At 40.4% G+C, this 24881-nt stretch overlaps 1 protein-coding gene across 3 annotated transcripts in view; it reads left to right on the top strand.

The window, feature by feature from the left end:
- The window catches only part of ZC3H12C (zinc finger CCCH-type containing 12C), a 45609-nt gene extending 24028 nt beyond the window's left edge, over positions 1-21581 (top strand). For all 3 annotated transcript variants that reach the window (XM_027677260.1, XM_027677258.1, XM_027677259.1), the window contains exons 3-6: positions 9666-9805; positions 12555-12789; positions 13589-13695; positions 14465-21581. In XM_027677260.1, coding sequence (XP_027533061.1) covers positions 9666-9805; positions 12555-12789; positions 13589-13695; positions 14465-15861 — 1879 coding nt within the window. In that variant the 3' untranslated portion in view covers positions 15862-21581. The remainder of the gene's footprint in view (positions 1-9665; positions 9806-12554; positions 12790-13588; positions 13696-14464) is intronic.
- The last annotated feature ends 3300 nt before the right edge of the window (positions 21582-24881 follow it).

Here is a 24881-nt window from a genome sequence, read left to right as displayed (position 1 = left end):
ATGGGACTGTATCCATCTGGTGTACTCCCCTACTTATGCACTTGCTGATGGTGAACTCTGTCCTGTTATCTAAGTCATTAAGGAAGATCTTAAGCAATGCTTTTGCCAGTGTCAGTCCCTAGAGTACACCAATACTGATTGACCTTCAGGTGGACTTTATGCCACTAATCATAACCCTTTGAGTGCAGCCGTGCAGTCAGATTTCAGTCCATCTCTCTGTCCCCTTGTTTTGCCCCTACTTCATTAGTCAGTGAGCCTGTTAGAAGAGACTGTCAGAAGCTTTATTAAAGCCACAATAAACAGCATCCACTGCTCTCCTCATCCACTGAGCCAGTCATCTCACCATAAAAGGCTATGAGGCTGGTCAAGCGTATTTTTCTTTCATAAATCCCTGCTGACTGTTTCCAGTCACCTTCATCCAATCTACATACAGAAAGGTCTTCCAGGAAGATTTGCTTCATCACCTTTGCAGGGATCAAGGTGAGGCTGACCAGCTTTGTAGTTCCCTGAATTATTCCTTGTTGCCTTCCTTGAAAATGGAAGGGATATTTTCCCTCTTTTAGACCTTAGGAACATCCCCAATAACCACAACCTTTCAAAAATTGCCAGGAGTGGCATTGCAGTATCATTGGCCAGCTCCTTCAACACCTTTGAGTGCATTGCATCAGGGCCCAGCAGCTTGGCAGTAACACATTTCAGTGTTCCCAAAAGTCTGCTGAGGGAAAGTCTTGCCCTGTGACCTTTGCCCAACTTCCTGCACATTGTGGTGGGCGAGTCTTGAGCTTGGCCTAGGTCGATCCTTGAAAATCAACCAGCTCTCTTGTGCACTCTTCTCTCTGTGGGATTCTCCTGAACAGGCCAAAATCTGCTCTCTTGAAGTCTGGCATTGTAATCCTGCTTTTTGCCTAGCTCTTTCTTTACAGGATTCTGCCATTCAAGGTCACTGCAGCCAAGGCTGCCCTGACCTTCACATCTTGGACTCGTTCTTCCTTATTTCTAAGTGTGAGCGTCGAGGAGGTTCCCTTGTTGGATCCTCAGTCACCCATGTTAAGAAGTTACTGTCAGTGCACTCCAGAAGCTTCCTGGATTGCTCATGTCTTGCTGTGTTGGTCAGAACAAAAGCACCTTTGCCAACTAGCTGCTTGGTCAAGTGCATCCCACCTTTTCCTAGAAATCAGTCCTTGATTATGGAAGCCAGTCCCATGTGTGTAAAAGACGAGTCCTAGTTGCTGACACCAGTTGTCCTTTCCCCTTCAAGAAAATAGCTAATAGTAAATAAGCATTTTAAATACTGGAAAGATTTCAGCTTTTACATGTAGAAGAGTAATGTTCAAAGAAGTGAGGGAGATTCACTTGCAGTTCAATCTTGTTCAGATTTCTGTGTCTGAATGTCCAGGGTCCTGTTATGAGTAACTATAAGTTGTCACAGTCTTTTCTTTCCTCTTTGCTCTTCCAAGCTATGTCCGATGAGTTCACTTTGGAATTGCTAAAGAGAAATGGGCCTGTGCCCTAAGCAAGACTGTAGATAGCTTCCAAGAACATCTCTCAAAAGACTTTCTCATTTGTTCTCACAGGAATGGTTAGACTGTGATCTATATTCTTACTCCCATACTGTTGTAATACACATACTTGATTATTCTAAGAACTACTAATTTTTATTTAAAGGATGTATTTGATAGGGAGGGGAAGTTTTGTAGAGAAGGTTGAGGTGACTGATTCCAATAATACAAGTAGGATGAGACAGCTGTCCTCTTCTGGAAAGATCGAACACTGTGCTGGCCTGTGTGGAGAAAGGATATATCTGATTTGTGATTGGGTATTCATATTTGTGTAACTGGTTGCATCTGGTCAGTTGATGATGGGTGGATTTTTGAATTCCTTGACAGCAGCACAGAATGAGGCTTTGGGCAGAATAACTTCCTCTGGCCAGCCAGAGCCAGCATGTATGCTGGTCTAGTCTGCTGACTACTCCTGTTCCAGACAAGCTGCTTTAGCAAACTGTAGGTTAAGCAAAAGCCAGCATTCCCAATTTTTCTGCCTTTTGCTAATGCTTGGAAAGCTTTTCTTATACTTTGAGATGGCATTGCTTGTCATTCGTTGCTTGAACTGAAAATGGGTGATCAGATGCATCTTGTGTATTTCAAGTTTAAAGCTCCAATATGCTCTAAAAATATGATTATGTTAAAGTTTTAAAAACAAAGCAAACCCCCTCTTTCAATGGAGTAGCAGAAAGGTGGCTTTTGCCGGCTATGACTTGAAGAATTGCTGTTTAGTTTCTATAGGATACTTAAAATCTGGTCTTGTTCTTTCATTATTCTAGCTTTCCTAGTCTTGACTTAATCCTTTTCCAGAAGAGGAAAGATGCCTACATGTTTGAGTCTCACACACACAAAGTCTTTTTTTAAAATGCTCCTGCAGATGAGACTGATTTTTCCATGTGTGTGTGCATAAACTTAAAATCAGACCTGAACAGCAAATTAAATAATCCCCTAGAGCTGCTGTGGAACTTCTGATAGACCCTTCCCACAGCAAGGAGTGAGGCTGTACTAAGGAATAGGACTCAGAATTCAGTCGTACCATACCTGAGCACTGACCTATGCCAGCTTTCCAGAGAACTGTGTAGCACTAACCCTGTTTCATAAAGTGGGTTGGTTTTTTGCATGTAGATGATGATGTTGTAATGCAAAATCTTCATTTAGAGCCTTAATCCACATGAGTCAGAGAGGCATTTGTCCTCCATAAAATGCACTCAGGACTGTATTTAGTGTAGGCTGCACAGCATAGATAATAGACAGGGGACACATTTCAGTCAACAGTAGTTCTGTATCCCTGTGTGATGAGATTTTAGCTACCCTAAATTTACCCTTTACCTAACTGAGGTAAGCAAAAGAAGGCGATCTTTGTCCATCTAACAACAGTACATTGCAAGCTCTTCATCGTCACTGTCACCTCTACCTCTGTCTGCTCTCCAGTACGTACTTGGACCTGCTCTTTATGCATCCCCAGCTTCCTCAGCTGAGCCTCCACAGTTTGTGATGGAGGTAGGTCCTGTTTCTCCATGAGGCAGCAGAGACAAGGTTTTGAGTTTCTCTTTTGTTCCTTTGTTTTAAGACTTCCTTTTACTGCTCGTTTGAAAGCAAAGGAGTTGCTTCTGAAGAGAGAAATATACTGCAGCATATTTGCCCAGCCCTTTGCCTTTGCTTGTCCTTTTCAAGCATAAGATTGGGATGCTGAAAATGGCCTAAAATTGGTTATTGCTATGATACTTCTCTTTGCTGGAATCAAAGTCAGGTTTCTGCCACCAAGAAGTAAGGAATAAGAAACAGAGTTGTTAGTTACAAATACTGCGGGGAAATGATAACTATTTAAATAATTCACTTTTGTTCCACATGGCTACCCTGAGTGCCTTCAGACTTTCTTTGCTAAAAGTGAAAAGAGTGTTTCAAATATATATAAAACTTTATATTGAAAACATATAGGCAAAAAAGAAGTCTGCTGTGCTTACAGAGTGCAACGTGAAGATAACACTGATAAGCAAATAATTGGATATTTTACTTGCTGTATTATTATTTTTAACTAACCACTTTTAGAATTTTATAGGCAAAAGAATCAAAGTATTTTGATCATGCGTCATCTTGATTTGCAGCTCAAAATCTATTAATCTTGTTTTGAACAATTACATCTTCTCAAAACTTCGCCCTTAGGATTCCCAGGCCAGGAAGGTGATGCACTTCAGTTTCCCTCTTTGGAAAACCTTGGCCTGTATATTTAAATAGTCCTTGATTGTACATCATCGCACAAGGGAAATGCACCACTAGATAACTAGTGTACATAATTTTTATTTGTGAGAGGAAGATGCTGATTTGGGGAGGGTTTTTTTTTTGGTTAAATACATTCCCACTTTAGGACAGGTATTTTACAATTTTCTTACAGCTTTTGTGCCCAGCCATCCATCCACCTGTGGATGTTCTAGGTGCTTGGTGGCATCAGAAACATACACCCAGGCCTGACAGTCATGGCTCGGACCCCAGTGCCATTCAGGAATGGGAATCAGCTGAAGGAGGTGTTACTAGGGTGCCTAACCAGCATTAGATATCTCTGCTCAGGCAACTGAGTCATGTCCCCTTGTATTAACCATGAGGCAGATTATCTGGCTGTAGTAAAAGGTTCACTGATACCCTGCCTACATAGAAGTTTTTCCACAACTGCAAATTGTGTCAACCAAAGGATGGCTCAATTGTCTTGTCTATGCCACGTGGAGTTTTCATATGGAAATTTAATTGCTTATGTATTTTAAAAAACTAACAGTTTAGCTACATTATCTCCTCCTCAGATTGTGTGTTGCTGAGTTTGGTAGACATGGTTGTATCTTGGTACATTGATTCAGACATCTTTCAGTAGCACCATCTGTCTTTTTTTTTAGGTTATTTTGAGATGTCACTGTAAGGAATAGATGAAAACATTTTTCCAGCAAGTAACAATCATGTGGATAGGAGCTTGTCACTGGCAGCTTTGAGTATAGCTTCTCTTTGCCTATTTTGACCTCTGACTGCTGAGTGTGTGACTCTGGCTCGGTCAGACACCCACATGCAGGTCTGGCTGGGGACAGCGCTTACTGTACCCATACAGTACCCTGGCATTAGAAGCCCTACAACTTCCAAGGCTTTTTTTCCTTCAAAGACCTCAAAGCATTGAAGTAATTTGCCATGGGCTAAAAAAAACCAAAAAAACCCATTTGGGAACTGTTCCCATCAGCACCAATATATATATATCTATAAGGAACAAATGCAGGGCTGATAAAAGGCCCACGTTACTGAGAAGTGCTCTGGGACAAATGATTTCTGTGATTAGGAAATTAGTAGAGCTTAAAAAAATTTAAAAAGGGATGAGGCTAGTTACAAAGCCAGGCTGCCAGGGTTATGAGTCACTGATATGATACAGGGTGGAAATTCTTCTCTGTTTGTGCTATGGACTGAACACTATTTTCCTCCTATGATATGACAGAAGAAAACTGGTTTGTAACTCTGTAATATCTCATACTGAGCTTGAGTTTTGTTCTTGCTTTTAGTCAATATGCTTTTACATGGGAAGTGCCTTGATGTGTGCAGATTTCAGTTGTATAAAAAACTGTATGCATATTGCAACAAGGCACTATTGTAGACCTCAGCTCTTGTCATCAATGTGTATGTTTGCTGTAGTTTTCAAAATGTGAGCTCTGTGTTGGTTTGAATATTGCATTAGAGCACACCAGAAGTCTTGCAGGTATTCTAAGCAGTCAGACTTTTTGGTGTGCGTACCACAAGTCTTTTCAAGACGATCACTAGAAAATCTAGTAGAAGATCTAGAGTCTGGGAAGGTAACAGAGTAAATGAAAGTGTTCTCATCAGATGTTTCACCACTTTCTACTAACTCTCCTAGCCTAGAAGATGATTGATTGATTTTTGCCCGGGAGGTGTTTTTTTTTCATTTAAAAATGAAACTACAACTATCAACAGGCCAAATATAAAAGCGATGTTTAAAAGAATCATTCATGCGTACTATGAAAGAGAAATAGGCACTTCTGAAGGAATATACTGTGTCTTCCAACTAGGAGTTTTAGATTAAACATAATCAGCAAGCAGAACCAAAGTAGTATACACCAATATCTCACCCAGGGCTACAGCTGTCAACCTGAGTGGTCTGAGTTTTCACATACTCCTAATAATTGGGAAGATACTTTTAAAAGAATTTTTCTTAACAAAGAAGTACAAACATTTCTCCTCTTTTTTACAACTAAGCGGAAGGAAAAGAAGTCAGAAGCAGCAGCATGATTCCAGTCTTTTCACCACATGATGTATCATAAAGCTGATGAAGCACAAAAATCTCAAAATGAACAGCGTCAAATCTGCATGACAACAAACCAAAAGAACAAATTTTAATTGCACATCTCTTTCACAGACTTTTTCACTAATCATTTCAGTTTCTTGGAATTTGTATCCACTCAGCTGTCAGCTTAGGCATGCGTCTGAAAAGGAACAGAAAAAAAGTGAAAAATTACACAAGTTATAAATTCACTTGCTCAGCAGTGCAGAATAGCTAGTATGCATGGTAATGCATTCCCCATTTCTGTTTCATGGAGTGTAAGTATATTTAAAATTTATGTTCTGGATGAAAGAATTTTAATAGTCTGTATTAAATTTTATTTAATACTCCTTAGAAAAAACTAAGGAGCTGAACTGCCTGGCCCTCCCTCTGCCTTTAAAAATGTGGCTGAATTACAACAGGATGGAAAGCAATAGGCAAGAACATCCATTTCTTTCAGAGAGTCCAGGATTTCATTCCAGAAATGATTTTTCAGACTTATGGGAAGAAGCATAGTGTTACTAAAATGTAGTCTAACTCACCTTTTGTTCAGTGTCAGGAATGAAAAGTGGTTTTATCCATTCGAAACCATAGAGATTGTTTAGAGTAATAACAGCACAGTGATTCCAATGGAATTTAGTAGCTGGAACAAGCCCTTCCTGACTGTTTTAAAATGGTTCACAATATGTTTGTGGTTGCACACAACCTGCTGATAGCACAAGCAGTAATGTCCTGTATCAGGCTTTGCAAAGGAGGCCTTATGGCTGCCCAGTGGGCACTGAATGCACACCAGGTGTTCTGGTTTTGTGTTGTTGTGGGGAGATGTAATTAGACCTTCTGTGGCTGAAATACTGTTGACCATTTTTGCTGTGCATATGTGCATGTGCATTTTAAGCATGACACATCTGTCTGTGACTCCCAATAAGTCCTGAAATACACAAATATACTACTCTTTCAGACAAATAAGCACAAGAATAGTTGTGTAGTATAAAACAGTGCCTAGAAAAATATTGGTCTGTGTTTTATTATTACAGTGTCATTACTGTGTAATGGTAATTACATTACTGTATTGCATGATATTATCATATAAAACAGAGAATGCCTATAACCATACCCTATATGAGGCCTGTAACTATAGCTAAATAGGATATTGAGGTACACAGTTGTATCGTCCCTGACAGCCTTCCTAGTGTAGGCACAGAAGATGGATTTAAAACTATCCTTGGAGTACCCCATGCCAGCTAAAATCGACAAACTTTGATTATTATGGCTGGCAACAATTGCAATATCTTATATAATTAACTTTCCAGGTACTCTCTCCAGTATCATTAGAGGAGGAAACAGTACAGTTCCTTGCTTAAATCCAGCTAAAGGTAGTAGGCTATTTTTTTTTCCTTTTTCCTTTTTTTTTTTACTTATTTTTTTCTTTTATTTGGGATCTGTGACCTTCAACACAGCTTCTGCTGAGGATGCTGCTTTGTGAGAGGTGTTAGCCATGACTCATTCTCTCTCGACACAGGTGAATGTGTACACCACCTCTTATCACAGACTTCTGGAATCTGAACATTGTTTCAAAGTTTTTCTCACTTTTACTTTGGCACTTTGTCCATTGCACAATTACTCAAGCACCCTCAGTATCAAGAAACATACAGCAGTGCTATGTTTTAGAAAGCTGCAAATAATAGGTACTTAAAATTTCCCTACTGAGGGGGGGAAAAGTATTTTTCAGTAACTTTCTGGCGGTTGTATTTACCTCAAAACATGCATGTAGAAGGAGCTTTTAAAATTCCTGTGGCTATCTGTCATAATATTGTCCCCTTCACAAATCATGGAGAAAGAATTGTCTTTTACCCTTCTGGAAAGCAGGTTGTGGCATACCTGCTATACACAACAAGCCAGCCAAGTGAAAGGTGATAGCTTATTTCCGTGCTCCCCTGTTTCTTTTACTACACAGAGCTGTGGCGTTGGGAGAGACCTCACAAAAGACAAGTTGCTTGCCTCCTCCTGTGCATGGAGAACCCAGAATGGCCCCAGAGGAGCTGTCTAACTTGTTCTGCAAAGTGTCCAGTGAGGAGATCCAAAAATCTACAGCCAGACTGTCTCACAGATCAGGTTGAAAGCTTTTACTAGCATAGTGCTTAACAGTGCCTGATGCTAGTTAAGGACTTCTCTGTCCTTACCCAGCGGGACTATGGTGGGTTGACTGTGGCCCCCCCCCCTTCCTAGCAGAATGGCGGAGAGAAAACAAGAGGAACAGAAGCAAGAAAACCCCTGGATCAAAATAATGACAGGGAGATCACTCACTGAGTAATTTTTTATGTCAGACAGACTCATCTTGTGGAATTTGAATTAATTTATAGCCAGTTAACATAAATATTTAATTCTGAATCAGGTATTATGAAACAAAAGAGGCAAACATTAAAGTATTCAGGGGGGAAGAATGTCTCTCCTTCTCCCAGGCTCTCTAAACTCCAAATATGTGTCCTCCATGCTACGTCATCACAGCCTCACTCAGACACCTCTCACAGCTTGTCATGGCTGCAGGTGACAGTCAGTCCCTTCAGAGCAGCCATGAGCAGTGCAGGGAATTGGAGTCAGGCTGTCACTTTTTCTCTGCTGTTCCTTTCTTCTTGCACTTTTCCTGTTCTCCACAGTCTGCAAGTCCCTCTGGGGCTGTACCTGCTCCTCATGAAGCACCTTCTCCTCTTTAAGCCTAAGTGTTCCCTCATTCCCTTCTCCCTCATTGTGGAGCCTGCTAGAGCTGGGTATGCCCAGTGTGGGACAGACCCAACCTCTTCTCCCAGCAACCACCTTGCAGCCCCTTGCTCCCAGAACTTTTCTGTGGACACCCAGTCGTTGATTGCTCTCCTCTATTTTAATTAACTCATATATTGAAGATTGTTTTGTTCCTCCACAAGCTGGTTTTTTTCCTCCAGATTAACCAAATGTACTTCCTTCAGCCTTTTCCCATAGGTCTCATTTCACTTTCTTTTGGATTCTTTCCATTTCATCTGTGTCTTTTATAATATGTCCTGCCCAAAACTGGATGTAAAAGTTGAGCAAGGACTTGTCTGCCTTTAGAATATGACATAATTGCATCTCTTGCCTTACTTCAGACAGTTATTGCACAACAGACGCATATATTTTGTTTTGCTTGTGTCTGATCAGTTTCTGTTTAACTGTCTCTCCACGGCTTTTTTAATACATGTTAATTTCTTCTTCTGAAGTGCAGTACGAAGCAAATTCTTAGTTTTGTCATGTTGATTTTGGACAGTCTCTCCAGATTGCCTAATTTGTCCTGCAGAGTGCCTGCCATCCCCTTGGGCTTGGAAACCTTCTCCACTCTCTTTCCCTGTTCACATGGGAGCTGACAGAGCTCTTCCAGCAGGGATGTGCTGTCTCTTCCCCTGCTGCCATGTACACCAGTGTTCAGTACTCATCTGCTAGCATTTCCTAAACACATTGCACTCCCATGTTGGTATTTCAGGCCTTTTAGTTTCCCTCATCAAGTCTCCAAGCTGCCCGTTATACCCCATACTTTTCATTGGGCTATGAGGATTTTTAACACGCCCTGCTTATGTCTTTCCTTACTTGTCAAATCTGTGTACAGATGATGAAAATGTTTGGCAGATTTAGTAGCCCTCTCCCACACCATGGAGCAAGTGATGGCCATGTTTCAGCAAGGCTCAGACTGACACCCAGCTGCCTTTAGGAACCATGGAGCAAGTGAAGAGCATGGCTTTGAGATTTGCATTTTGTTGAGCTCCATTTATGGTCATAGAAAAATAAAGTCATCTAATAAAGAATTTGAATGTGTGTTTCAGCCATGGGAACAAAGAAGTATTTTCTTGTCGAGGAATCAAATTGGCAGTAGACTGGTTTTTGGAAAGAGGCCACAAGGATGTTACTGTGTTTGTGCCAGCATGGAGGAAAGAACAGTCAAGACCTGATGCTCTTATAACAGGTAAGCTCCTTTCCGTCTTCAGTGGTTTGTTCGATGCTTTGCACATCTTGAGTGCTACTCCTCAAATGAACAAATGTTTAGACGTAAAAGGTTCTAATAAAATATCTTTGGGGTAGTAACTTCCTTGTGATCTTTAGGAAAGAAAAAGACAAAGCAATGCCCTTTCCAAGTCTTCCTTTTCTGCTCATCTGATCAAGTTTCCATTAATGTTGCTACTTACTTCTTGAAAGAATGTAACTGCCATTTTTTAAATCTGCTATACGCGTGCATCATTAGTAGTGAAGAGGTTTGAAGTGAGTCATTTGCTGGGTGATCTTTATTGTGGTGAGACAGGCTGGCCTGTCTGCTAGTCACCTGCAGTGAGTCACTGCCTGTGCTTTGAGTTATGGGAATTATTCTGACAGAAAGGGAATGGTTTTCTTTTCATTGTTACTTTTAACAAGTGAGACAAATTTTGAATATTTTAATTTTGAATGTGTTTATCTAGGAAAAAAAATTGGTGAAGAACTATTTATTTCTTGATGTAACTAACAGATTCTGTGTGAAGGCTGGAGAGGCATGCTCCATCTGCCCTAAAGATGAAACAGAGGGGAATTTGGGGGTTAAAAAAACCCTAGAATTTAAGGAAGGAAAGGTTTTTTTTTGGAGGGAGGCCCAACGTGGCTACCTTTAAAGGGGGGAAAGCTTTTGAGAGTAGTAGATCTAACTTCTAAAAGGAAACGTGTTTTGATTGCCATGTGGATTTTCAGATATCTGGAAAGATTTTCATTCTCTTTGCTTGATTGCTACTAGAATATATCAAGTTAATGCAAGAAAATATTTGGAAAGTTGGTGTTCTCCCATCCTCACAAGCAGTGTGGAGCCTTTCTTTTGAAGCCATTCTCTTTCACTGTACTGGTGTTTGAGGTATGGGAAGAACATTGGCTAAGTAATAAAAATTTGGCTACTTAGAAATAAACTGTGACATCAGCTAGAAGTGTGCATAGGGCTGGAAGCTCCAGAAGGAGTTTCAAGAAAGTAGCAATGCACAGAATTGACCAGTTGCCTAATAATGAGAAATCAGTTTTCCATGTGTCATCATGGACCCTGAAAATGGGAGGAAGATCAAAGCAGGTTATTGTATTTTCTGTAAAACAGAGGTTCTTCAGTTTTCTTGTCAGGATGCAGGGAGCCTGTGTGCTACCAGTCTTGTGAAATACATTGTGCTGACACTCCATTTCCGGAGATACGCACCTGGAACATGTGGCCACCTGGAATTTTGAAAAAGCCCTAGATGACTAATGTGAGGATGGCTCTAGACTGTCAGTATTCATGAGAAGCCTCTTGGACTAAACAACAGCCACATCTTTGTTATTAGTACCTGCCAGTCATCACATGGCAGATTTTTTTATTCTTTCTTACTGGGGAAAAAAATCAACTTCCATCGCGCTGTCATTCATCATTTACCATATTGTGGAGGGGTGAATACAAAAAGGTTATATTTAATTTAAAATCTTGTGCTTTTTCTACTAAGCTGATAAATGCTTGTATCAAATATATTGCCTATATGTAATATTAATGCTGTATTTCTTTCTGTTGGAGTCTTTTTTATTTTCAGATGGAACACGTTCCCTGTCAAGTTTCTTATGCTACAAAACAGTTGAGTTATTTGAGATCTTAACCATTATTAAGAGCCATGAGTCATACTCTTCTGCTGGTTTAGATGTTGCCTAGTTTTTTGCATATTTTTCTTTCATAGCTTGTCTGCTCTGAGGAGGGTGATAGGTAGGAGAATTAACATAAGGGGTAGGTGCCCCAGTGCTAGGTACAACCTCCTTAGTAGCCTGAGGTCCATCTTTCAAAGCTCCTTAGGATCTCCAGCTTCCACACAGACAAAGAGAAAATGCTTTTGCATATGTGACTGACAGATTGTGTAGGACAAGAAGGAATTACATAAAATGCTAAATATGCTTATTTAGCAGGATTAAAGGGAAATCTGTTTGGCTTTGTTAAGAATTTATGTATAAACAATATATAAACCATTCAAGGAAAGGTACAATCTGAACAATTGCTGATGTTAACAAAAAAAACCAAAACCAAACCACCACCACCTCTGCTGTTGGTTACAAAATGACATCAGAGGTCCTTTTGGGGAATGCTGTTAATATTTGTGAAGAACCTGAGTGCTTGTACTGAATGTGGGTTTTCTAGTACTTATGGGTAGCAACCCTTTCTTTTGGTGGGCTGAGACTTTTATGAGACAGTCCCATTAATGTGTGCTACTGGAATTCTTTCAAAACGTGTTTCTTGCTGGGTACCACAAATAGATGAAAAAGGTCTGTCTTTACCTAGGAGCTCAGTTACAGGAAACCCATGGCTTGGGTATATTCATCCTACTCACTGAAACATTCAGTGATGTTTAAAACCACTCTTTCAACCAGAGGAGTTTTTCACGGGCGTTTTGATAAGTAGTATTTCTTTTGAACCAGAGGAATGTGACCGAAGTCTCCTTGGGTTAGTCTTAGAGAACTAGTGTGGAGCAGGAGGTTTTAATTTGTTTGTGGGGTTTTTTTGAAAGTGTTGCCAGCTGACTGCTGACTCTAACTTCAGATATCATATATCGGACACCTTCTGCTGGACTATAATCATTTAAAGACATTTTTAGTCCTAGATGACTGGATTTTCTTCCTCAAATCTAATGTCTTTAGGGATTAGACAAACTTATTTTTCTTTTCTTCCTTGTTTAACTTTTGACTGTTATTCCTTGTAGATCAAGAAATCTTGCGTAAATTAGAAAAGGAGAAGATTCTTGTGTTCACACCATCCCGGCGAGTGCAAGGGAGAAGGGTAGTGTGCTACGATGACCGATTTATAGTGAAGTTGGCCTTTGAGTCAGATGGCATCATTGTTTCTAATGATAATTACAGGGATCTAGCTAATGAAAAGCCGGAATGGAAGAAGTTCATAGATGAGCGCTTGTTGATGTATTCATTTGTTAATGACAAGTAAGTCATTCTGTCTTTATATGTGCCACTAAAATAATGTAGGAAAGGACTGTTTGAATATTTGTATGATTTTTTTATCTTACACCCAAATCATTAGGTACCTGTAGAAAAACAGGAGGAATAGCCAATCTTAGATTTGTTCTTCTAATTAAAAGTACTCAAAACTCTGGTTTTATAGTGATATCTTTATGTCTGCTATGGTATAATATTTCAAATCTCTTGATATGCTGAGCCAGCGTTTCTGAGTGCCTGTGGTTACACTCCTAAGTTCTAGGGTCATAGAAAAAAACATGTTGGAATGAACCTCAGGAGGTCTGTAGTTCAACTGTCTGATTAGATCCATCTATAGTAACTTTGTGCCCTGGCGTACAGATCAACTGCAGTTACAACAGGTGGCTTCTTTGCTCCGCTGAGCAGACACTTGTATGTGAGTGCCCGAACACTGATGCAAGAGTCCTGGGCAGTCAGCACAGTTTTGTGAAGTTAGTTGAGGCATTTTAAGAAAATGCTGCCTGTATTGCTGCCCTTACTGTTGATTTAGGGATGGGTTGTGTGCAGCCCTACTTTGCCACAGAGCGTAAACTGAACTAGACTGAAGCAGACTATTTCTATGACTCACCTCTCAGGCAGTACCTGCAGCAGAAAGGTGGCCTGCCAAAACTGCTCTCAAGGTACCCAGGCTTAAAAATTACAAGATGGCAGATTATGGTGTGGGACACAGTCACGAGGTTCTTGATCATTGCATAAGGAGTATGGAAAGGCTTGTTTGCTTCAGTAATACTTCTTTCTTTTTTTATAGATTTATGCCTCCTGATGATCCTCTTGGCCGCCATGGTCCAAGTCTGGACAATTTTCTTAGGAAGAAGCCTATTGTACCAGAACATAAGAAGCAACCATGTCCCTATGGTAATTTGATTTAACGCATCAATTTGTTGTATTGCTGGGACCAAGCTCCTGCTTTATTTTAACACTGCCAAAAATAAAACTCTAACATTGGTTTTAACACTGTTGTCTTAGCCTAATAGTGGTTCAAATGCTGAGCTGATGGTGGAAACTGAAGTGTTTTTTTTCATGTGCTAGTTAGAGAACATTTCTATCTACGGAGCAACTTTGTTAATCATTCATAGGAATAGATCCAAAACAACACCTAAATCTTACAGGCTCCAGAAGCCCTTTTCTAATGTGATAAGACAATGAGGTTTTCTTCCAGAAAATTTAGTGAATTATCTGAAGTTTAGCTACTGAGCAACCCTACAGGCATCTGAAGATAAGCTGAAACCTGCTGGTCTTATGACTCTGGGGGACTTTCCTATTAAGTTTTCTGCCAGTGTATCGTCCTGGCCCAATACAGCAGGTGTGTACAGGCACACTGACAGTGTCACATTCAGCTCAAAATGTGGCTGGTACTGTTGGTCTGCATTCGTAGAGCACTAGCTGCAGCACGCTACCACTGCCCCTTTTTTCTCTGCAATACAAAAGAGATCTTTAATCTTGCCCTATGTCACACAAAACCATTTGCAAGGCTTTTCAAATCAACAGTAAAACTTTAAATGAGAGGCATTTCTATTATTTGATGTTTATATGATGTTGATATTTATTATTATTTCTATTATATTCAATTCAAACAGATTTTATGTGAAGGGTTTTTTTAATCTGATTATGTTTGTACTAATAGGGAAGAAATGTACCTATGGACACAAATGCAAATACTATCATCCAGAAAGAGGAAATCAGCCTCAGCGTTCTGTAGCTGATGAACTTCGTGCCATGTCTAGAAGCACAGCTGCCAAAACTACAAGTGAAGGAGGACTGGTAAAAAGCAATAGTGTTCCCTGTAGCACTAAAAATGATAGCACTTCTGAGCTGAAGCGTGCTGCTCCAAAGAGGCAATCGGATCCTAGTATAAGGACTCAAGTCTATCAAGACTTGGAGGAAAAGCTTCCCACCAAAAACAAATTGGAAACCAGGTCTGTACCTTCTTTAGTTAGTATACCAAGTTCCTCTGCTGGAAAAGCCCAAAGTACTGCACCTTTAACTAACGGCCTTCCATCCGGAGTTCACTTCCCACCTCAGGATCAAAGACCACAGGGCCAGTATCCTACAGTGATGATGGCAACCAAAAATCATGGAACGCCAATGCCTTATGACCAGTATCCAAAATGTGAATCTCCGGTGGATGTAGGGTATTACTCTATGCTGAGTGCATATTCAAATCTAAGTATATCTGGTCCACGTAGTCCCGAAAGGCGCTTCTCCTTGGACACAGATTATAGGATTAGCTCTGTAGCTTCCGACTGCAGCAGTGAAGGGAGCATTAGCTGTGGCAGTAGTGATTCCTACATGGGTTACAGCGATCGCTCTTACATGAGTTCGCCTGACCCACAGCTGGAGGAGAACTTGAAGTGCCAACATATGCACCCACATGGCCGCCTTAACACTCAGCCCTTCCTACAGAGCTACCATGAGCCTCTCACGCGAGTGCAGAGCTATAGTCATGAAGAACCAAAGCATCACCACAAATCTCCTATTCCATACATGGCTGTGCATCTGCAGCATCCGATAGTCGGTGCTCGGTCTAGTTGTCCAAATGACTACTCCACATCTCAGAGTTCGCCACATTCAAAGACCATGCACCTGGGGAGAGCCCTTGTATCCACGAGAATAGACAGCATTTCAGACTCACGTTTGTATGATAATTCTCCTTTAAGACACAGAAAGCCTTATTCTGGCCAAGATGGGCTCGGAGGTTGGGATAGGCAGAGTTACGGGATGGATGCATATGGCTACCGCCAAACCTACTCCTTGCCGAGTAACCCCACACAGCCGTGTTATGAGCAGTTTGCCTTCCAAAGCCTCCCTGAACAGCAGGACCAGACTTGGCGTGTACCTTACTGTGGAATCCCTCAAGACCCTCCAAGGCATCAAGACACCCGCGAGAAGGTTTACATTAACCTCTGCAACATCTTCCCCCCTGATCTTGTCAGGATTGTCATGAAGAAGAACCCTCACGTGACGGACGCTCAGCAGCTCGCTGCAGCCATCTTAGTGGAAAAATCGCAGCTAGGTTATTGAGAGATGATGCATCTTTGTGGTGTCTAGTAGTTTTCAGCTCAGCTCTAACGCTGAGGGAGGTTTGCTACAATAGCATTTGTGATCTCCTTCTCAGCAAGGAGGTTATATAGTAATCCGTTTATGTGAAATACTGTATCATGGAGTCTGTGTGTATAGCCCCATGCATTGGAAGTACCAGATATGTTTTGTGTTCTAGTTTGAAAATTTTTAAATGGCTATTTTCACAGCTGGAGGATGCTCCAGTTTAAATTAATATATATATATATATATATAAAAATAATCTGTGGTCTCTGGTTATAATCTTTGGTGCATCAGGGGTTTATATGCAGCACTTTCTATCCTTGTTACATGTTGTTGGGATTTTTGGTTTAGTTTTTTAACTTGCTGGATGCGTGTCCTTGGGCTGTGAGGTATTAAAACAACCTACAGAAAGAGGATTTTGCTACTTCTGGCAAGCAATTTTCAAGCCAAGTTTGTGAACTTTTTACAACACCAGAAGTATGTCTGATGTATGTTTGTTTGGGTTTGTGAGCTTTTTTTGTGCTGTAATCATCTGTTTATAGAAAACAAAGATTTACTACAGCACTGACTTCGTTTTTTTAAACAAATAATTAAGTTACCAGTTAACAGTGAAATGGATAACAATATATTGGTAATTTATAGTATGGCACTTTTCATTATTTTCTTTGTTTATTTTAAATAGTTACATATTTTGTTGATGCAGTCAATTAGTAAGATCAGATGCAAACAGAGGAGGAAAAAAATTGTTTTTTACTAATTTATGGATATGGTAAAAGCCTTAATGCCTGATTTTCAAAGGTACTGAGAATTTGCATCCCCCTTTGAAGGTAAGAGAAGCTGCAAATGCTCAGAACCGCCCCAAATCAGGCCACCCTTTATCAGTTCCCTTGTGTTGTTACCCAGCTCTGTGTATTTCTGGTCAGTAGAAGAGGACCTGAAATCATAGGGTCATGTTTAGTTGTTTTATGTGTTTTTTCTTTGTATTGCTGCATAACTGTACTGGATAAAATATGGTTTTTCATAAAATATTTACCTGTTTTTAAATGAATTTAATTATCTCAATGCAAGTTTTGTATTTAAGATACTGTTTGATTTTTCTTGCTATTTATCAAGGCTGGCCTGAAAAGGTTTTGTGTGTTCAGGATATGCAACATTTATTAACTGCACTATGGTAATGATATTGTAGCTCAAAATAATAACTTAAACTTTTTTTTTCCTTTCTGTTTCGGCTGGGGGGGGAGGGGAGGGTTGTGGGGAGAGAAGATACCATATGCATTCCTGAAGTTAGTTTTTCGCCTTTTGCGTCATGTAGGCCTGATTCTTGCCACAAATAGTGTAGTTTTAGAAACAGACAAACTAAGTCTGTTTTAGCATTAGTAAGGGATATTTCTGGTTTTAAATCATGGGTTTTACTAGCACCTCATCATAACCTTACATATATAAATATAAATAAAAGAAATAGATATTGCAATTGATGTCAGATGTACTTATGTGACATAATCAGTTGCTGACAGTTTTAGGTTTTCATCCACGATAAGAATGTTCAGTATTTTAAAAAAGTCACTAGTTTACACTATTACAGCTTATAATTTTGATACACTTGCTGGAATTTTAAGTAAGGCCCTGAAGAACCAGAAAGTACCTTTCACTGTTGATACAAATTGTATCTTTTTAACTGAGAACTATTTTGATTTTTAGATTTAGTAGAAACACAAATGTATAATTATAACTAGTCTTTTGGGCAACATTTTATCCCTTATTTAAAAATTAGAGATTTCAGACATAGAATAGACTAAGGCAAGTAACAGTAGGTATTCGTTTAGGTGTCTGTCTCAATTTCACATATAAAAAAGAAAAAGTAAACTATTGGCATCTTCCTTCTAAAATCTTTGTAGTGGAAACCCACTAAAATAAAGGTAAAATGCTGCCTGAAAATGATGTCCAAGCACTTTTGAATATGAAGACGTTTTCACTACTTGTGCAACACCATGTGTTGCAGCAAGTAGAGTTTGGGTATACAGTAAATGCTTCTAAAGAGCATTGTGCTATAGAAATATCCAATAATCTGAACCATGTTCAGCAAACCAATTCAGGACGTAGTGCTCCCGCAGCTCCCACTGCTGGTGTTCTGCAGGTTCTGCCATTGCCCGTCCCTGCGGCAATACCAGAGGGGCTCTCCACCATCTGTCCTGCATTGTCTGTTTAGGGAGAAGATCTCTTCACCTGTGGCAACAGTTTTTCCCTGGATTTGGTTGGTCATCATCTGTAGAGCATGTTTTAAAGTAGAGATCGATGCAGCGCTGATGCTGAGGTTTGGACTGGGAAATGGGTCTCATCTTAGTTTTACACTAAGATTTTTTAAATTGAATTAAACTGAGTACTACACCATAGTGTAGATACAGCTATTTTAATAATGAAATTATTATATTTGTGTTTTTAATGGGTTTCTACCTTTGTTTTTTATGTAGGGATTTACTTCTGCCAAAAGTTCAATTCCTTTGAGCATGAACAGGAACATGTGCATATAATAGAAGTGGTTTGTCTTTTTCTCTATCATGTGAGCATCAGAATGCTTCCTACCATGTACATGTGGCAGTCTGGTCTAGAGCACTGGACCAGCAGGCTTAGCCACGTGGTGATAATGGTGCAAGGAGGTGCGTGGGACCGTGTGTGCTGTGCCCGGACCTGAGTTGTCAGTACTGATTGCCTCTGCGTACACTCAGTGCAGTATTGAATCCCCAAAAGTGTGTTGATTGCTAGAGAATTCTTGTAATAGATTCTGTGTTTTGTTCTCAAGCACTGAAAATGCATTAAAAATGTAAGAGCAGGAGTGATTTGGTGGGTTTTAATGTTGTGCTAGTCCTCCTTAGACTCTCTTTTGTTGGATAAAGCAAATTTACTGTGGACAAAATATACTTCCTTTTGTTTTGCTGAGATAACAGATGGAGGAGTTGTGTGTGAATTCCTCCATGATGAGGAGATCAGTCCTCTTTTAAAGAGGACACTAGTAAGAAACATGGACACAATTATGCTGGTCAAATACTGCCTTTGTTTATGTCATTGCATTGATGCAAATAACTGACCTGTAATGTCCCATGATACTTAAATAGTAAAGGTAGTTCAGTGATACTGTCTTTGCCCAAACTGAGTTGTAGAGGTGCAGTGAAGGATTAAGCACCTTCAAGTTAGGGCTGTCCCTCTGCTAAGAAGAGGGCAACACGTTCCCTTGTCTTCAGTACTTGAGAGTTGTTTTGATACTTAGCAGAAACTCTGTATTTTTAGATAAAATCCCAAGCTGTTGTAGCTACATCAGTAATAGTATATAGATACACGGTATTTTGAATACACATACATTATGCATCTGCCCACAACTGTTTTCTATACAACAACTTGTTGCCAATATTTAAATTTTTTAAATATGTCCTGTAGATAATTATCTTTGAGCTAAACATGCCCAGGCTATGGCAGTATTAATCAGTTTGTTGTCTTTTATTTTTTAAAATATGTTTGTGGACTCACAAATATATACTTGTATATACACACATGTATATTTGGCAAGTGGGTTTAAGATACTGCTAATGGTCTGAAGATCATATCTTTTCAGGTGTCCTATTTGATTTGGTATGTTTGAGTTGTAGCTTAGTCCTCCACTGCAGAATAGGTCTGGGGAGAGCCAAAAGCCTGATGTGTTCATGTGACACCCCAAAAAGAAGGTGTGCCATTCTGGTGAAGCCCTCAAAGGAGACTTTTGCAGCCTTGGAGGATGTGGACTGTTGTTGAGCTGTTGATGAACTTCTGCTGGGAAAGTTGTAGCTCATGGAGAACACCTTTCCAAAAATATCAAAGCTGTCGCTGTAAACCAGAGTACCTCACTTGGAATGGGAAGCTGGGGGCATTTGCCCAGCAAGGGGAGCACCAGAGGACTAAATGCCTTGGGTGAGAGATACCACAGCATCTTGCCACAGTAAGAGACTACCAAAATATTTATCAGTTTTATCAGTTGATGAGTTTGACTGAGGTATTTTGTTTAATGAGACACAATGCTTTCCTACTCTCTGGAGCATTTAGAAAAATACCCAAATGACTTTTCATTGCTACTGAAAATTTAAAATACTGTGCAATTAAAGAGACCATTTTTTTTTAATAAAAATAACTTCAAAATTATTTATTTTTATTTACAGTGTGACTTGATAATTTATTCCTGGCGTTATAAGGCCATGGTGGAGTGCTGTTTGTTGCGGTTTTTTTTATCATAGGAACTAAAACTGCTGAGAAGAAAAACCAATAGATTTAAAATTAAAACTATGGCCTTGTTTTGTTTTTTATAAAAGGGCTGAGGTTTTATAAATGTAAAATCATGTATTTTATATACTTCATAAATTTTAGAGGCATAGTTTAAGAATTTTCTTCAAATTAAATATGTATGGGCACATTGTTTAGATTAATCATGTAACTAAACCTAGAATCATCTGTATGAAATGGTTGCTCCAGAAAACCTTTTGCTCAGTAACATGAGAGATGTTCAGACTTCATCTTCAGATGTTCTAGAATACATTTCATATATCTTAAGGTTTCATCAGAAACTGATGATCTAGGCACCTAATCCCATGGGAAATGTCCCTTTGGTGTGAAACATCCTACTGTATGCTGGGTTTTTCTTGTTATGCAGTATAAGGTAATACACTCATACACATGCACTATGAAGTAGGTGTTTATAAAGGCACTACCGAATACAGTGTGCAGTTCATAGTTAAGAGTTTGCTTTAAATAATTTATCAGCTTCCATTTTCAGATCTTAAGGGGTTGTCATAACTTGTACTTGAAGTGTTTATTACTCTGTCTACCCTTTAACCTAAATGATTGCAATAGTTCTCATTCCCTCTCGTACTCAATAGCCCTTGGAGGGCCCAGTCTCCTGAACACGGACACATACACCTGATTTCAACAGAAGTACTTGCATGGGCCAATTCTACTGCTATTAGAGAAGACCTGGGTAAAACTGGCATGTGTGTAAGTGCAGGAGGGCTGGGGCCTTGAGGAGCACAGCTGGAGAGCCACCTCCTCCCAAACAGAGGTGAGATCTCCCTGGTGTTGACAGGTCACTCGGCCAGGATTGCCCTTTGTGGTTGTTGGGAACAACTACAAACCAAATTTCCTGAGCTGTTTAAGCACATATATTCTCAGTGTTTCAAAGTATAACGATCAACTCTTTGCCTTATAAAACAAAACCTCTTCGCTTTTTTTTCTTTCGGTCTCAGATGAAGTCTAATTTACCATGTTAGTTTGGCTGGTTGGTTAATTTCTATTTATCTGAATGACATTCTTAATGAAACTAATATTTTAAAACTGTTTTCTCAGCATACTAGAATATCCTGCAAGGAAACAAATGCAGATACAGCAGCAATAATTGTGTTTTGTAGTTCTTTTCCCACTCATTTCCTCTCGACTTGTGTTGAGTAGGTGAGATTTTAATACTGTCCTGAAGTCCATTCTGGCAAAACCATTAGTTAAAAATAATGTTTGGACTACTTGATAAAGCAATTGTCAAACTGGCTCTTCGTTCCTTCACTGGTTGTTCTGTATTATTTCTGTGATGTGACTATTCACATCTTTATACCACCTTTAAACCATACAAAAAACCATGTACATGGATTCTGCTTTTAGAGAAAAAAAATAAATAAAGATTCATTTTCCTCATTGATGGGCTGTTTTTGTTTAATTAAAAAAAAATCTCTAGAGCAGTTAGCAGTGAGTTATAGCTAGCTTTGTGTTCCTACCTGCACAACAAAACTGCTCACTTTGAGTAAATTAGAACAGTTTCAGACATAGAATCATAGAAAGTTTTGGGTTGGAAAGGACCTTAAAGATCATCAAGTTCCAACCCCCCTGCCATGGGCAGGGGCACCTTTCACTGGATGAGGTTGTTCAGGGCCCCATCCAGCCTGGGCTTGAACACTTTCAGGGATGGGATATCCACAACTGCTCTGGGTAACCTGTTCTGAGTAAAGAATTTCTTCCTGATGTCTAATCTAAACCTATACTCTTTTAGTTTAAAACCTTTGACCTGTCACTATCTGCCCCTATAAAAAGTCCTCTCTCTCTCCCTTTTATAAGCCCCGTTGAGGTACTGGAAGGTGCGATGAGCTCTCCCCAGAGCTTCTCATCTCCAGGCTGAACAACTCTCTCAGCCTGACTTTATAGGAGAGGTGCTCCAGCCCGCTGATCATCTTTGTGACCCTCTGGACCTGCTCGTACAGGTCAATGTCCTTCTTGTGTTAGCAGCCCCAGAGCTGGATGCAGTGCTCCAGGTGGGGTCTTGCAAGAGTTGAAAGGCAGAATCCCCTCCCTGGGCCAGCTGGCCACACTTTTGATGCAGTCCAGAATACAACTGGCTTTCTGGGCTGTGAACACACATTGTTGACTCATGTCTAGCTTTTCATCCACGAGAAACCCCAAGTCTTCTCCACCGGGCTGGTCTCAGTGAGTTCTCCCAGTCTGTACTTATGTCTAGGATTGCCCTGACCCAGGTGCAGCACCTTGCACTTGGACTTGTTGAACTTCCCTGTGGATGGCATCCCATCCTTCAGGTATGTCACCTGCACCACCCAACTTAGTGTCATCTGCAAAGTTGCTGAGGGTGCACTCAACCCCTTCCTCTGTGTCAATTATGAATATATGGAAGAGCACCAGTTCCAAGAGAGAGCCATGAGGGACAGCACTCCTCACCAGCCTCCACCTAGACATTAAGGCAGTGACTGCAACCCTCTGGCTGCATCCATCCAGCTAATTCCTTACCCACTGAATAGTCCATTCAGCGATCTATGTCTCTCTAATTTGGAGATAAGGATGTTATGTGGGACCATATATAAACATATGATTATATGTTTATCAGTTCATTTTTAATGTGGTAATTCATATTTAATAGAATCTTTCCCTTCATTTTGCTTACCAAGAAAACTAAAACTCTGGGGTTAAGTAGACGCATCAGTCATTTATAGTAACAAGATTTGGATTTAGACATTGTGCCAGTGGACCTGGTTTCCATTCCACTAGTGCTACATATTTATTTGTCTTCAACTGAGTAATTGTTAGTGTGGCCCAACTCTGGATAGTGTGGGATAAACAGAAGAGAATAAAATTTAGAATAGAAGCTATCTGATGAAGGCAAAGATGCAGCAGAAGGTGCTATAAGATTGATAAAATGACTATTCAAAATACACAAAGCTGTTGAATTGCAATTTTTCCAAATTGCAGTGCCTGGCTAGGGCTGGCAGTCCAAACTTACTGGGACCCTTTTCATTCCCTCTCCAGCTCTATGTGTGGGCATAAAGAGCATCCTGCCAGCCCTGCAGTGCAGAATGAAGTGGGTTGGTATGAATACAGATAAAATGAGCAGTTCTCCTGAGAAAAAGAAAAAACAACGAAGCATTGCCCTTCATTAGATGTGACCACTAGTAGTTTGCTTAATGCAAATGTTTTGCACAGCTGTGAAAATGTGCTGTTCCACTGTATCCAGCCTGAGCATATTATATGGCTGTGCCTCCTCTCAGGGCAAGCAAAGGCACTGGAGTGAGGCATAAAGGTCCCTCCCCAGCAGCTTGGTGGAAACATTGCAGTGATGGACTTCTGGGGATGCTGATCTCCAAACTCATCCTGATGTGCATGAACCAGACTGATCACAAGAGCAGCAGAGTGGAGAAGCGATGGGAAGCGCGTGCATGTAATGCGAGGGGCATATGGCGCTTCCCTGGCTCACAGGATGAGGTGGCCTCATCCCAGGAAATATCACTGGTATGCTGCTTGGATTGAAGTCATGGCTCTTCTGCAAGCTCTGGTGTGAGGCTGCTTGGCCTCTAACACACCAGTCCCTGTTTGCATTGCATTTTTCTGATCTGCTGCTGGACACTGAGCACCTCTGTTGCCTTGTCAGAAGTCAGGCTGGGGCAGGGCGGGCCCAGGTGCTTGCATTGCCTTCAGCTCAGCTGAGTCCTCACACTCTCCACCTGGAAATACATCATTTTTTCTGGAATGCTATTTGAATTGTTGTAGCTACTTTTCAGTAAATCAATGCTTGGAGCTTGAACAAAGAGAGTGTGTGCAAACAGACAGAGGGATCTGGGTGGATGATCACGTCTCTGGTGGGAAGAGAGGGATTGTTAAGGTGAGATTTCCTTGACTGCTGATATGCATGGCACAGTAGTTCCTTTGGCCAGGTGCCTGAAGTCTCTCCCTAAAGTATTTTTGTTATGTCTCCACATGATGGATCCAGAAATCATCTATTTGCAGTAGATGAGAAAATTAAATAGCATCTCCTGCTGCTTTCCTTTATGCTTTTTAAAACAGTTTATTCACCTGGCAAGAAAATGCAATTTTGGAGGGCAGAGGCTCGATCTCCCAAAGCACAAGTAAAGGAACTACTCACTTTATGGGGTCAGAGCTCCAAATCACTTCTGCTGCATTTATCAGGCTGAGCAGAGCTGTCCCAAGACACCACATGCATTTCTCTGAGGGCCCTATTCTGCTCCACTTGCTCTGTAGCCTCCACTCAGGTGAGTTAAGGAGAAGATGGGTTTTGCTTTTCCTGTAAGTCACTGTTCACTTGGAGGCATTGCTTAGGGCAAAGGAAGATAAAAACCCACATCATCCATTTTGGATGCAGAAGCAAACTGCAGGCAGAAGATACACTGACACTGTGCTGTTCCAAAGCTAAGAGCTGTAACTCCTGAGAGCTGAGGAGCAGACAGTGGGGTTGGGTGGATGCCCAACCACAACCATCAGCTCATTGCCGTCATAAAGAGTGAGAGGTAACAAGGCCTGGAGCACATCTAGAGCTTGGATCATAAGCCCAGTACAAGATCTAATAAACAGTTATAACCTTTCTCTGTTACTTAGTTATTTAGTACACTAAAGTTACTTATTTTCTAACAAATATTTGCCACTTCTGTGATTGCACTGCTCACTTCCCTGTTTGACTGTCAACTGTAGGATGCTCCAGCTCT

This window comes from Neopelma chrysocephalum, unplaced genomic scaffold (genome assembly GCF_003984885.1).
Source record: "Neopelma chrysocephalum unplaced genomic scaffold, ASM398488v2 Primary Assembly neopelma1_43, whole genome shotgun sequence".
Lineage (NCBI taxonomy): Eukaryota > Metazoa > Chordata > Aves > Passeriformes > Pipridae > Neopelma > Neopelma chrysocephalum.
The sequence above is the reverse complement of the archived record's forward strand: the minus strand, read 5'-3'. Positions and strand labels throughout refer to the sequence as shown.